General features: G+C 37.6%; 1 protein-coding gene across 1 annotated transcript in view; it reads right to left on the bottom strand.

Annotated features, from left to right (window-relative positions):
• Positions 1–14656, bottom strand: part of LOC110455756 (dynein heavy chain 6, axonemal-like) — a 122433-nt gene that overhangs the window by 79808 nt on the left and 27969 nt on the right. The window contains exons 20-35 of the mRNA XM_021506115.1: positions 14199–14302; positions 12422–12654; positions 11736–11858; positions 10885–11058; positions 10433–10651; positions 9491–9783; positions 8542–8962; positions 7714–7794; positions 6906–7064; positions 6381–6502; positions 5702–5873; positions 4566–4670; positions 3410–3528; positions 1646–1720; positions 841–928; positions 240–490 (exon numbers count right to left, since the gene is read on the bottom strand). Coding sequence (XP_021361790.1) covers positions 240–490; positions 841–928; positions 1646–1720; positions 3410–3528; positions 4566–4670; positions 5702–5873; positions 6381–6502; positions 6906–7064; positions 7714–7794; positions 8542–8962; positions 9491–9783; positions 10433–10651; positions 10885–11058; positions 11736–11858; positions 12422–12654; positions 14199–14302 — 2739 coding nt within the window. The remainder of the gene's footprint in view (positions 1–239; positions 491–840; positions 929–1645; positions 1721–3409; positions 3529–4565; positions 4671–5701; positions 5874–6380; positions 6503–6905; positions 7065–7713; positions 7795–8541; positions 8963–9490; positions 9784–10432; positions 10652–10884; positions 11059–11735; positions 11859–12421; positions 12655–14198; positions 14303–14656) is intronic.

Here is a 14656-nt window from a genome sequence, read left to right as displayed (position 1 = left end):
ATGCACTGATCAAGTGAAAACTATACCAGATCTTATTAAAGCAAATTAAGCTATAAAAGTGACAACAACCCACTACTTATCAGCCAATTAAAATCGAGAAAGTGACTACCATCTGAACAAATTTTCAAAACAATCATTACTTGACTTGAGCCTGAGTTTCACTGGTATATAGAAATATTTTATGTGTTTTGCAGTCATTTCTCCTATTCTGTTGTTGGCTATTTTGAAGCAAAATCTACCTGTTCCAATCAAAGTCGTCCTTGCGTGTGATTCGATCATCAATCATCATAATGACGATGTCACGATTGTGGACATTGATGGTCAGCAGGGCTTCTATGCTTGACCGCTGGTGATACTTGATGGAGCTGGACACGAGACCAGCCAGACAGTTTAGAGAGTCCACCATATTGTCCTTGACCTGCACTAGGGCGTCGATCGGCAACGTCTGGTCAAAACATCGCACCACGTCCTTGTTGAACTGGATTTGGGCCTGGAAAAATAAAGAATCGACTGATAATTATAATCTAATTACAAAAAGCTGATCATATCTGATTGAGCTATTGTGCAGAAACTATCAACCAATCAGTGAGCACTATGCTAATTAATCATGTGAGGATTTTGCAGACTCAAACATAGCCTTAGTCTTTGTGTCATATGAACATGCTTATTAAGTTTCATCAAAATCAAATAATATATGAGCAAGTTAACTTCAGAAAACAAAGTGACAGCAGATGAACAGACCAACAGATGTTCTCTTTACCATAATGCATCTCCATATAAAAAGCTGAAAGTGAGAATAAAAGGTGCAAGTAAGAAATGCCCTATTAGGAGAATCCATACCACAGTGATGACCACTTGACCGGGGTGGCGGAGGACCCAGTCCTGAAGTTCTGTCCCCGTCCAGCCAGCCAAACCTTCCTTCAGATGTCTATAAAAGGGGGGAAAAATCAATAATCAATGGTAGATTGTTTTAATTATTTAGTAAATATTTTACAGTATAAAAACATTGTACACACATTGCTGTTTCTATTCCATTGGTTTGAAAAGTTCAATTACAATCATAACTATTATATTGAGGAAACAAACTTTTATAATTCCTGATTTCTGAGGGATTTTTTATTCTAAAACTAATTTTTATAAAGTCATTCTAACAAAAACTTTATCATTTAATACTTGCACCCATTAACAATATCCATTAATAAAAAATAATTCATCACAGTTATCTCCCTTGTTGAACAGTTTTTGCCCTACATACAGCTGGCTCTCATAGAAATTCATGTCCTCTGAGCAGGTGCCCCATAAGAGGGAAATTACGACTGAAATATTTTATATCAGGACACAAAGTTTGGATGCTAGAAGAATATGAATAAACTGAAGTTAAGGTAAATCTTGCTGAAATGAATAGTTACAAATGGTATTTTTTTAACACTCATCCTGAAATTTTAATAGTTTTTATATCTCATCAAAAAAAGATGTTCTTAAATGCAAGGATAGCCGTCTAGGACCTTGATTTTTCAATTTCTTGGTAATATCTGATGCAAAAGAAATCAGAGGTTCTGATCTAGAGATTTATTCCTCCTTGTGGTCGTTTCAGCCATAGCTACATGGGGTATCAGCCAAACTATGACTTATTACGTGTACCTACCTCTTGACTGTCTCAAACATTCCAGCCTCCACACCAAGTAGCCACTGTTCCACTACACCACGGACCCTCAAGTTCCTGGATGAATGAACAAATTAATGAAATGAATTACTGAATACCAGGACATTTTTGCTACAGTTTAACTTTCATCTTTTTTGAGCTTCATATAAGGGCAAATTTATCATTACAGCAAACTAGAACACTGACAGGTCAGTAAGGGCCCCGTTTTGTGGCAATTATATCCCCCATAATCATCAAGAAGCAATCTGTCCATATAGCTGAGCTTGAAGTTTGACATTTGGACTTCAAAAAGAATCGCAGGGAAGCAAAATATACATTTTACATGTACAATGATGTGATGTGTTTCCTTCCACCTCCATATTTGCTGGGCTAACAGAAATGTAATTACCGGTGTAATACTCATTTGTTAGCTTTGTTTTATTTGTTTTGTTTCACCTTATATACCTTCTCCATCAAGAGCCAAGGTCAAAGTCAGAGATCCACTTTGTCTTTGACCTTTGGACCCAAATGACCATGACCATTAACCCAGTGACCTTGATCTTTGGTCAGTTGACTTATTCTTTAATTCCGACCAACTTTGCTTCTTAATATCATAACAAAATGTTCATCAATGAAAGATACAAAACTCGACCTTGACCCTTTGGACCCAGTAACCTGGAACTAAGGTCAGTTGACTCTGTGTTAAGTTCTGAACAACATTGCTTCATAATGTCATAACAAAATGTTCATCAGGGAAAAGGTACAAAATTTTAACCTTGACCTTTAACTAAGTGACCTTGACCTTTGGTCAATACCTTTGGTCAATTGACTCCTTGTTTAATTCTGAGCAACATTGCTTCAAAGTGTCATAGCGAAATGTTCACCAGTGAAAAGATACAAAATTTAACCTTGACCTTTGACCCAATGACCTTGACCTTTGGTCAGTTGAATCGTTGTTTAATTCTGATCAACTTTGCTTCATCATGTCATAACAAAATGTTCATCAGTGAAAAGATGTAAAATTTGACCTTGACCTTTGAACCTAATGACCTTGACCTTTGACCTTGACTTTTTACCTCAATGTGTATTTTTATGAACTGAACATCTTGACCAAGTTTCATGTACATCGGTCAATAAATACCAAAGTTATCAGCCAGGAACAAAATTTGTGGACGGACAGACAGACAGACAGAGTGATTACTATAGGGCACCCGTATCTTCGATACGGGGCCCTAATAAAAGTAAACAACATAATGAAAATAGCAATTAATTGTCGAAATTAAAAGTGGACGAAAATTGATTTCATGGTCGAAGGGTGAAAGTTTGACAGGGCGAAAATTTCCCGGTATACATTAATCCCTATATGAACAAGTGGGCATGATTTGTGATATAGTTGTTTGTTATTGTTGATACATGAAGTAGAAATAATCATGTGTACAAACCAAGATAGTCCATGTAAGGCAAATATGGAAACAGGATTCACAGCCATAATTTCCCGTTAGGGTGTGGCCTACATATACAAAAGTTATATACCCCCAGTATATGTGTTAACCATGGGAAAACAGACAAAAATCTTCTCTAGTACAAATATCAGTTATCAAATGTTATATGGAATTACAACATCACCCCTTAGTCAAGAGTAAATGTATTTAATAAATAATAAAAGCATTATGGGAGCCAAGGGAAAAACTTAATGTCCCAATTGAGGGTGATCTTTGTCCTGTATACCACAGATGACGTTGTTGATATCTATACTATGTTATATACCTGGGCATGTCGACATTCTCCCCCTCAGCTGACGTCATTGACTTCACAATGGCTGCTTGCCGTGGCATAGACTTGATATTCAGAGATTTTATATTTCCAAAGCATTTTCCAAGATGTGGCTTAAATAAACAAAACAGCCAATTACAGTTCAAAACTTACTAACAGTATGCCGCACCACAAGATTACCACATCAACTACGATTCACACATAATAAACGGAAAAATATCATGCATATTTCTGTTTAATTTCACACAGCTGTCCCCTTCTCCTTCATCTTATATCAGAAAACAAGGTTCCATACAAATTCAAAAAGCTTTGTCAGGCTCCATCATAGGAGCCTAACAGTCAGGCTCCATCATAGGAGGCTAACAGTCAGGCTCCATCATAGGAGGCTAAAAGTCAGGCTCCATCATAGGAGGCTAACAGTCAGGCTCCATCCAAGGAGGCTTACAGTCAGGCTCCATCATAGGAGGCTAACAGTCAGGCTCCATCATAGGAGGCTAACAGTCAGGCTCCGTCATAGGAGGCTAACAGTCAGGGTCCATCATAGGAGGCTAAAAGACAGGCTCCATCATAGGAGGCTACCAGTCAGGCTCCATCATAGGAGTCTAACAGTCAGGCTCCATCATAGGAGGCTAACAGTCAGGCTCCATCATGGGAAGCTTACAGTCAGGCTCCATCATAGGAAGCTAACAGTCAGGCTCCATCATAGGAAGCTAACAGTCTAATGTCATGACTTTAGGCTTTCCCATTCTTCCAAAGAAGTTTGTTTTAAGTTTTTGATATATTTGACCCCAGTGACCTTGAAAGTAGGTCAAGGTCATTTTTATTTCCAAACTTTATTTGGCTCCATCTCAGGCAGTTACCAACCTAATATTTTGACTCTAGGCCTTTCCATTCTTCAGAAGTTTTTGACATGTTTGACCCCTGTAACTTTCTAAGTTAGTTGAAGTATTTTTTTTATTCGCAAATTTTGTAAGGGTCCATCCTAGGAAGCTACCAACATACTATCATGACTCTAGGCCTTTGTGTTCTTTAGAAAAAGTCATTTAAAAGTTGGCAGACAGAGGACATTGTGATCCTCCTACTTTTATAAAATTCTCATAGTTTCTACATACAGTACCACTAGGTGATGGATTTTATGGAAATTCCCTACCTGTACAGCATTGGGATCCTTAGACTGCGCCATGATGTCCAGAAGCTCGTCGTTACTAAGGAAGTAAAACCGTGGGAACAGGAGGCGTTTGGTCTCCAAGTAGTCCTGTAAACATGAATGGAGTTATCCAAACGTGACTTTACATACATGTATATATATATTCTGCAGTTGAAACCAGAAAAGATACCGAATTAACCTGTAAAAGTCACTTAAAATAAACCACATGGTGAAAACTATTCAAAATTATTAAAAATGACTGAAACAATCAAGCCGAGTTGATGTGGAATGTGAAAATACCAAAATAATATGAGATAACACATGATACAAGCAATGTAAAAAATCCTGTACCACAATGTAAGAATTTTCCACCCTCAGTATTTCCCATTGCCCAGTTATCTGCAACTCTTTACTGTGATAAGGCTATACCATATAACGAGTTAAATGGAAAAAAAATGAAAATGAATTTACACAGATTGTCACTTCGCGATCTAGACATGTCAAGGTACTATAAATGTTGACGGTGTCTGAGGACAGAGACGAGACACTTGGCGTGTCTGAGGACAGAGACGAGACACTTGGCGTGTCTGAGGACAGAGACGAGACACTTGGCGTGTCTGAGGACAGAGACGAGACACTTGGCGTGTCTGAGGACAGAGACGAGACACTTGGCGTGTCTGAGGACAGAGACGAGACACTTGGCGTGTCTGAGGACAGAGACGAGACACTTGGCGTGTCTGAGGACAGAGACGAGACACTTGGCATATAAAGTGTCAAATAGTCAAATAAACACGCTTTATTATAGCATACTGAGCAACAACAAGTGTAATTTGTTGAACAAATCATCAACAAAACTATCACAAGTTTGACATAATCTATTTTCTTCTATTACTAATTACTATAAATATTACATGAGTTCATAATCATTATTTCATGACAAAATTACGGTTATGAAATTCACTATCGCAGCCGATTTTTTACGTTTTCCTTATATCATATTTTTGTGATCAAATTATTGACCTGCAAAATCGTGAAAATATCATCCCCGTCCCACGGTGGAAATATCCTGCTATATGATAATCAATATCTAGTGCTGCAGGTTTAATTAGCGAGTACATCTATATCGTGAAATAGCTTGCCTCTAGACTTTTCTGGATTTTCTCTAATGTGCCATTCCCAGTCTGCAGTGTCTCCAGGGTTCCTGAGGCGAGGGCAGATTTGAGGGCGTTAGGGCGGTCCTCCACGCGGCGCATGATGTCCTTCCAGGCCTTGTCTACTCCGGTAAACATCTTGTGTTCAGGCCCCAGTTGTCTGTCAATACAATCAACACAAAATGTAGGACCTTGTGTATAAACAGCCTGTATCGCTCACCTTAGTTATCTGAACTAGACAAGAGGTTGTAATGAATTTCACCAACTTGAGACCATAGTGGCCATCTCAGATTCCTTATTGACCAAAATAATTCAAATAACAACATTTGGTAAGCACAATGACAAAACTTTGTACAACATTTGGTTAAAATCAGAGGACATGGAGGCCTTTTTGGATCTTGCACCCAACAAGTATTGCACCTGTCCTGAGGATCAAGAATGTGTTATTTACATCAAGTTTGGTTACCGATTGGCTGGGGGATATTGAGGAGTTGAAAATGTCTCAGCCAATGAGTTAACATGCACCAGTGCGGACAGATACAATGAACATTCAACTTATAGCAATTCAATTCAATGAACTGATCATATACAATTAATTTCAACTCGATACTAAAAACAAATGTCCTGAGAACTCAGAACATTTAACAACAGATTAATGGATGTTTACCTCTGGATATCAGGTGTACTAAATATCTGTTCCAGGTATAGCCAGTTTCTCTGGAACTTCATCCACTCCTCCAAGGTACGGGCAAAAGCCTGGAGCTTTCTCTCCCACTCCTCCACTTGGTTCTGTAGACACATATAAACACCATTCAACTAGAAAATGTTGGTTAACCATATACAAGCCCCCATCCCGCTTTTAATTATATGGGACTAAACTCAAAGTCTAAACAAATGTATAGTTTGGTTGACAAATGAATTTTTCAAGTTGATCATTGTTTTATACTTTTATAACATGGTGTACATATATATGCTCATAGCCAAATTGTCATGCATATTTTACGCCTCTGTGTAGATAAGCTTTACCGGTCATTTGTTTGATGAAGGTGACAGTGCATTTTGTATTTGTCATTGAAATGTCACACAAACATTTCACTGGTTGTGCTATATGAACCTGTATACAATTTATGTGTTTGAATTTCCAATCTTTATTTTATCATCAACTGACTGTTTCCATGGTAACAAAGCTTACCTTGATTGGTGCCACGTATCTTGAACCACTGATGGTTCCTATGGTGACTTGACTCTCTTCTAGTTGAGCCAGTATGTCGTCTGCTCCTCCGATAATGAAAGTGTCACGACCTGCATGAGCCACCAGTCTGAAGTCCATACCCTGCCACAGGTCGATGATCTACCGGAGACAAGGAAAAATAAGTAACATCATTAATTCATGTGATTGTCTTATCATTTGCACCTTTAATACAGTGAAGCATGTTTACCTTAAGACTAAACGGAAATCACATAACAGCATCTTCAGGGAAGGAATTGTCCTATAGTTCCTACGTATTCTACACACAGTCAAACCTGCTCATGCAACCACCTCTATTAAGAGACCACCTGTGTTAAGAGACCACCTGTGTTAAGAGACCACCTGTGTTAAGAGACCACTTTTAATGTTTGCATTTTTAGTTATTTCATTGTGAACTGAGCCTGTATAAAGAGACCACCTGTGTTAAGAGACCTATTTCTAATGTTCCACATTGTAGTGATTTCATTGTGAACTGAACCTGTGTTAAGAGATCACCTGTGTTAAAAGACCACTTTAAATGTTCCCTAATTAAGTGTTTTCATTGTGAACCTGTATAAAGAAACCACTTGATGGAATTCCTGTATTTCAATGTGGTTTTCACTGTGTAGTCAACCAAAAAAAAAAAAACAGAAAAGAAAAACCTTGTCTGCTATATTACAGCATACAAAAAAGTCACAGATCCATTCAAATGTATTCCTATTGTGGGGTTTATCAGCTGATCTTCTATTGATTAAAGTCTATGTTAACACACCTTCTGCAGCATGTTTTCCAGTGTGGCCTCGTTACTGGCCTTTGTGGAGATCTCCTGTATCTTCTCCTTGTGTTTGAAGATCTGAAAATGAGATGGAACTAAGATATACTACACCAATATTTGGAACATTCAACAGTAAAACAATGGCAAACATTAAAAAAATATGTCATATTTCTCTTTCCGGGGGCAAAGTTTTGAAGGGTTAGATAAAAATTCCCCTCCCTCCTCCAATTCATATCTGAACTTTTTTAGATTCATGATACTATTTTTTTGGCAGTGGAACTTTTGGACAGGTTTCTACTGGCAGTGGAACTTTTGGACAGGTTTCTACTGGCAGAGGAACTTTTGGACAGGTTTCTACATCATTTTATACAGTACTTTTATAACCCCCTTCCAACCCAACTATTGGTTAGATGATTTTTTGACCCTTTGATATTGGTTTTTGAGGGGGAAAACTATTAGCTGACTAGTTCTTTCATCACTTGGTCTTGTTTGTAGTAACTATGGATACCTAGCTGATAGTTATCCCCCTTCACCCGTTATATTGGTTTAAGCCGGGGACATTAAGCTGCTTTCTTTCCCTTGCCATTGGTTTTAAGGGAGGAAACTATTAGCTTGCTGATTCTCCCTGCATGATACTGCATACCATGAAATATTTGCTGCAGTTGAATATTTGTGAAGGGTGAGTTTAAAATTGGGTGGAAATGGATTGTATGGTCGAAGGGCGAAAATTCAACTATTCCCTGTATACAATATTCATTTTTAGGAGGAGAATTATTGGAAGGTTGATTCACAGGACAAAATCTAAAGAAACAACAGTATTCTTACATTCATTTCCAGCAGGTTGCCCAATGTGAATGCCTTGTCTTTAGCAATGGACTTCTGAATGAGTCGTTCTATGCTTTCCCAGTGACGTCGTCGTAGCGACGGGTTCCTCAGACTGGTGATGACGGGCATGCCCTGTTTAAAATCCAACACCTTTTCTTTGAGTCTCGGTACAACCTCGTTGTGTGGGAGGCCCTTATCCAACATATACACCGTCTGCGTAAATCGGTTGACGTTTTTCTGCAGGGTTTGAACGTTGAGGTTTTCAAACACGGTTGCGGTCCACTCGTCGACTAGTTTCATCCACTCCTCCTGGGACTGCCAGAGGATTCGGCGAAGCATGATGTCATGTTCCAGTTCATTGAGTTCCGACTGGATTTCCTGAGCACTCTTGTTGTCACGTTTATCAATCATCAGGTATTCCCTGTCAACAAAATTCCAACATCTAAAGTTTCAAAGATTAACTACAATTTATTACAATCTATAATCTCATTGATTTACTTTAATTTGTTCTAATACACAATCACAAAGTTTACTATAATTTGTTACAATACACGACCGAAAAGACTTACTACGATGTTTTACAATCTATAATCTTTTTGATTTAATACAGTTCATTATTATAGATAATATAAAAGGTTACAACTTACAATATCATCAATTTAGTACACTTATTCTGATATATGACAAGGCTTACCACAAGTTATTTCAATATACATCCCCGAGATTTATCACGCTTTATCTTACGATTGTTTTGTTTACAAATATATCTTCCAAAATGTGCTAATGTACTGTATCATGGAATATTTAAGCAAAGGGATTTCATCATATATGTGAAGAATGTTAAGAATACACATTAAATTTTACTTTAAGTCCTGCAAGGTGAGCTAAAGTATGCATTTAAATTCTTAAGTAAACTTTTATTCCAGGTAAGTAAAAGTTTATATCTTACTCTATTTCAACATAGACGCCCTTCCTGCCAGTGGTGAGAGAGCTACCAAATCTCTCCTGGTATGCAGCATAGCTTCGTGCCTTCACGGACAATTCCTGGACACCCTCCTGGAGGTCCCGAATTGTTTCCAGAGCAGTCACACTCATCGTGTCCATGTGCAGCAGGTCTGGGTCCTGGATCCGATTCTTAAGATCCATGATCTTGGTTCGAATACTGAAGATGAGGTTGTCAAGGTCTCGACTAAACTTACGTATGTTCTCGTCCTTTTTGGCTTCACTGTACAGCACTGTTGACTGAAAGAAGAAATTCATTAATGTTTAAATAGGTGTTTCCTCTATTCCTCTATGTGAATACCATATTACCGCACTTTTCTCGTAATTGATTTTCAGCAAATTCTGTAATACAAGATTTGATTTTATCCCTTAAAGACTGGTTTCTCTGTAGAAAACCCCGACTATTAAATGACACAGTTTCATCTGACCAATTTCTTCAGTGGATCGTGACGGCAGTTTAGGTTTTACCTATCATGCTATACTGTGTTACTGGTTACAGGATTTACTCTGTATTGCGTGAAATGATTCCGCTTACTAACCCTTTGAGAAGGGAACCAATTGTAATGTCACCCTGGTAAAATACTAGCCACTTCATACCAACAAGGCAAGGGAGAATTTCGACTCATTAGCTCATTCAGTAGAGTGTCAGACTAGTAAACCAGTAGTCCAGGGTTCGACTCCTCGCAGAGGCATCGCAAAAGTGTAATGACCTCAACTCTTTTACAGTAAAAATTCCTAAGATGTTTTACTCAGATGAACCGTCTTACAGTCTACAATTATATTTAAATCATTGACACATGATAATCTCTTCATACAAAACACAATGAACTTCCATCTATGAGCTTCTACATCAATGAAATGAAAAGAATTTCATTTGCTTTAGATTTACTTTCAAATGCCTGAAACTTGGTCCCAGGAACTGGTACAATGCATAATCTTCCGGATCAATTTGCACAGAAAACTCCTTTGCTATGGTAAACATCTTGTTAACGATGAAGAACTCCTTATCAAGGGCAGGTAACTCTGTAGACATTTTCCCCAGGAAGGACAGATGTTCCACAAAGTCTTCCACTGAGGTTGGGTAGTGCTCCAGTTTCTTGGATGCCCCCTAGGTAAGTAAATAAAATACAGCAAAAATAGTATTATTTATGAGATATTAAGCAACCAATAGAAATAAACCTTCAGGCAAGATGCTATTCCATTTAATTTGTTATAAATATCAAAATCAAACATGGCATTGAATTATATATTATTTTAGATTTTAGATTTTGCTATGCAGTTCCTCCACATACGTTTCCTATCCATCTTTTACCCGATTCTAGAAAAATCCCCATCACCTACCTTTATGATTGTAAGGAGGTCTTCGTTGCGTTTGTTTGCTATGAGAGGAAGCTGTTTGTGAGAGTCTGACACAATTTCCTTGCAGTAGGGGAGACAACACTCTCTGAAGTTTTTACTTTGTACCTGGACCATCGACACACGCCTCACAGTTGTCATCTTCTTCATCTGGTGGATCTGGAAATGAAACAAAACCATACGATTTAGTCCTTATCACATAATTTCATATTCCACCATTTCTGTAGACAGACTGTATCCGCGTATAGTTAAAACGTTGCTTTTATCCACCATGTCTATTTACATAGCTTAGTGACCTTGACCTTTTATGCATGTATACAAAACGTTGTGACCTTGAAGTTCATGTCTGAGTGCAATGCTGACAAGGAAACTAAACCAATCATATCTGTGCAAGGAGTAAATAAGTGACCGTGCCCTTTCATGCCTGTGTTCATAACTAAGAAGTAATTAACCTTCTGCTACTAAGACTTTATAAACAGCTAAATGAACTTTACCTACTTTGTTTGGTATTTTGCTTGATGATGATCATGACCCACTTTTTTTGTATGTTGATGAATGACATTGACCTTCCTTGTTTTAAATGTAGCTAAATTAATTTCACACACAAGTTTTGTATGTAACTTACCATGTTCTGTTTGTATCTGAATGACCTTAACCCTACCTTGATTTGTATGCAGTCAAATGACCTTGAACTTCCTTGATTTGTATGCAGTTGAATTACCTTGACCAACTTTGATTTGTATGCAGTTAAATTACCTTGACTTACCTTGATTTGTATGCAGTTAAATGACCTTGACCTACCTTGATTTGTTTGCAGTTAAATGACCTTGACCTACCATTTCTGTATATGTAGCGAGGACGTGCTGGAACTCCTCAGTCGACCATTCCCGCCGCGCCATCGACTCATTTACATTCAGGATTCTCGCTTTGTCCACCATTACACAAAAGTGATCAAAATTCTGACAAAAAATACAGTTTTTAATTAAATCTTTCACAAATTCATTTGTTTCATACAGTTACTATTATACAAGATCTCATTATATATTGAAATCGGTGGATTGAATCATTTTGAAATCACTCTGGTAGTTTGGAAGAATTTTTTTCGTTAAATAAATGGGCGTAATCTTTTTGGGAACTCGAAATTGAAACAGTTTCACAATTACAAGAGAACTGCTCATTGATACAAACTTTCGTTGAAATCGCTGAAGTGGTTTAGGTATGTCAAGATAAAATTTCATTTACAGGCAGACAGATTACTTGGCTTCAGTATTTTCCCTCCCTCTCGGTGCAGGGGGCATAAAAATCAATGAAATATGATATACATGTATCACTGGCAGATCTTTGGGTGTAAAATCGTATAAACTTCCTTAGATTGATATTTTCTGCTGCTTTCTCTTGAACTTTACCTTGAACCTCCTTCATAAGTTTACAAAGCAAGATAATTGGGAGGAAAAGAAGGGTGATAAAGTTTTTCAGCTAGCTTAGTGTCTCCTCTCTGAAACATACAACATGTTTGACTCACTGTGGAGTATTGTTTGACTAGCGCCATCTCCATTGTCATGTACGATTCCAGTTCTGAAAGTAAATTTTGATATTCTGGGTCATCCCCGAACACAAATTCAAGGTCAGGCCAAGGTCGCATCATCTCTTTACGCTCGAGTTCTTCTTCTTCATCAAAGTTCAGACGCAAATCGTTTTTCGGTGGGGAGTAGAAAACAGCAAGCTTCGGCTCTCGTAGCATTGATACCACCTGACCTAAAATAAACGTATTGGGATAGTTGATCATGCATGTCAGGGAATTCCTCCCTGCTATAAATAGCCTCCTCATCTCCAATGTGATTCAGGCTCCATTTAAGGATCCCTGAACCACTGCCAAAAACTGTAACTAAGTATAGGAAACTATGGTTTCCAGCACGACTATAGCATTTAAATCATTTCTGAAAATAAAAGCAGACCTTGCGAGATTTGTATGAAAAATATAAAAGATGAAATAAACGAAATATAATCAACAAGATTGTTCTGCACGTAAAAATTCAGCAAGACTAGACCGGGATTCAAACCCAGGACTTCAGATTGTTATACTATTGCTGTAACCAACATTGGCTATCTGATCAACGAAAGTGTACGGGCCCAACTGTGCTACAGTTATCTCCAAACTAAAGTTAAGCGTAGGTTACTGCATATTGGAAAAACAGCAGTGCAGTGGGACAGGGATCCTTAAATGGATATCAGGCCATATTCTAGATTAGGGTTAAATGCAATTCACTAAGAAATGTAGTCCCGAATCCACATTTAATTTATTCCCCGGTCTGCCCACTCCAGATAAAATATTCAATAAGAGATTTAGGCCCCCATTTCAGATGAAATTTAGACCACATTCCTAGAAGTCAATACTCTATTTCAATGAGAATCAGAAATATTCTCAAGATGATCAACTTTCTATTTCAAATGTGTTTAACACCATATTCCCGATGAGATTTAGGTACCATAACCTGTGAGATGTAGGGAGCAGTCCACGTGAGAACTAGGCCTTTTTCCAAATAAATTTAGAGTGCATTCCATAAGCGATTCAGCCATATTTTAGAAATGGATAACAGAATCATGAAAAATGGAGATTATTTTTTCAAATTAGGCAAATTGTTCGTCTTGCTAGGATGAAGAAATTTGATTGTATGTTGTGTTCATGCTTAACCAGGATTTCAACTAGACATGTATGTACATATTACCTACCAAGCTTCCTAGTTGATAATAATAATAATATATAATATTTGATACAGTGCCCTATCTAGCTAGAATAAGCCACTCTAATGCACTTTACAGTACATAGATATACATTTTATACAATTAATACAATTAGCAAAAATACATTAATCAATACAGTTCTGAGGAGTTCGTAGGAGCTGCCTTATCAAGCGCTAACTACTGAACCTATGGCACCTGGCTAATATCTCCCTATGTGTGTATGCCTGTGTGTGTGCTGGAGATGTATTGTGTTCTGTTTATAGTGGGACCGTGCTTCCAATGGTATCATTTATAGTGCCACCTCACTTAAATGCTACAGCACAGATACCGCAACATCCACCCCAGACCAATTTATACTTCACCTGGAGTGTTGGAAGGCCGGAGTGTTTTAATTACTCAACCAATCTGCCCATAAAGTTGAACTTGCTTCACTGTCAAAAGGGTTCCCTGTTAGGGTTTCAACAATTGGGCTCTGCACCCTCGAATAAACAAACGTTACTTTGTACAGATTCTGATCCAGTAACACATACAAGCTATCCCATATATTATCTCCTTACCAACAGTGTTCTCAAATCCCGAGATAACGTCTCTGATGCCGTACTTGAATTCATTCTCATTGGGCGCCATACTAACAAATGACCTTGTCACTTCTGCCTTTTCTCTGCAGAGAAATGAACTTACATAATACAATGTAGCATAATTAATAAAACTTTGATATAAATAGATGATTTTTAAAAAGGAGTTATCTCGGAGTAATATGAATGGATGATCTGGAAGTAATCATGCTGAGAGATACTAGTGATGGGATGACGATATGAAATAACCAAAATATCAAAATAAAACTAATGAATCAATGCCAAAACTGAAAAGCTGAATAGTTGGTTCAGTTTGACAACTCTAGGAAAACTTTGAGAATGATAAAGTATGACATTTGCATTTTTCAAAAATGCTTTGAACTAGTATAATAAAGTGTAATTCCCGATTCAAACCAGTTAATTAGGAAGGTTTTCATTAC

This window comes from Mizuhopecten yessoensis, unplaced genomic scaffold (genome assembly GCF_002113885.1).
Source record: "Mizuhopecten yessoensis strain PY_sf001 unplaced genomic scaffold, ASM211388v2 scaffold8365, whole genome shotgun sequence".
Lineage (NCBI taxonomy): Eukaryota > Metazoa > Mollusca > Bivalvia > Pectinida > Pectinidae > Mizuhopecten > Mizuhopecten yessoensis.
Note: the sequence above shows the minus strand (reverse complement) of the source record. Positions and strands in the feature narration are given on the sequence as shown.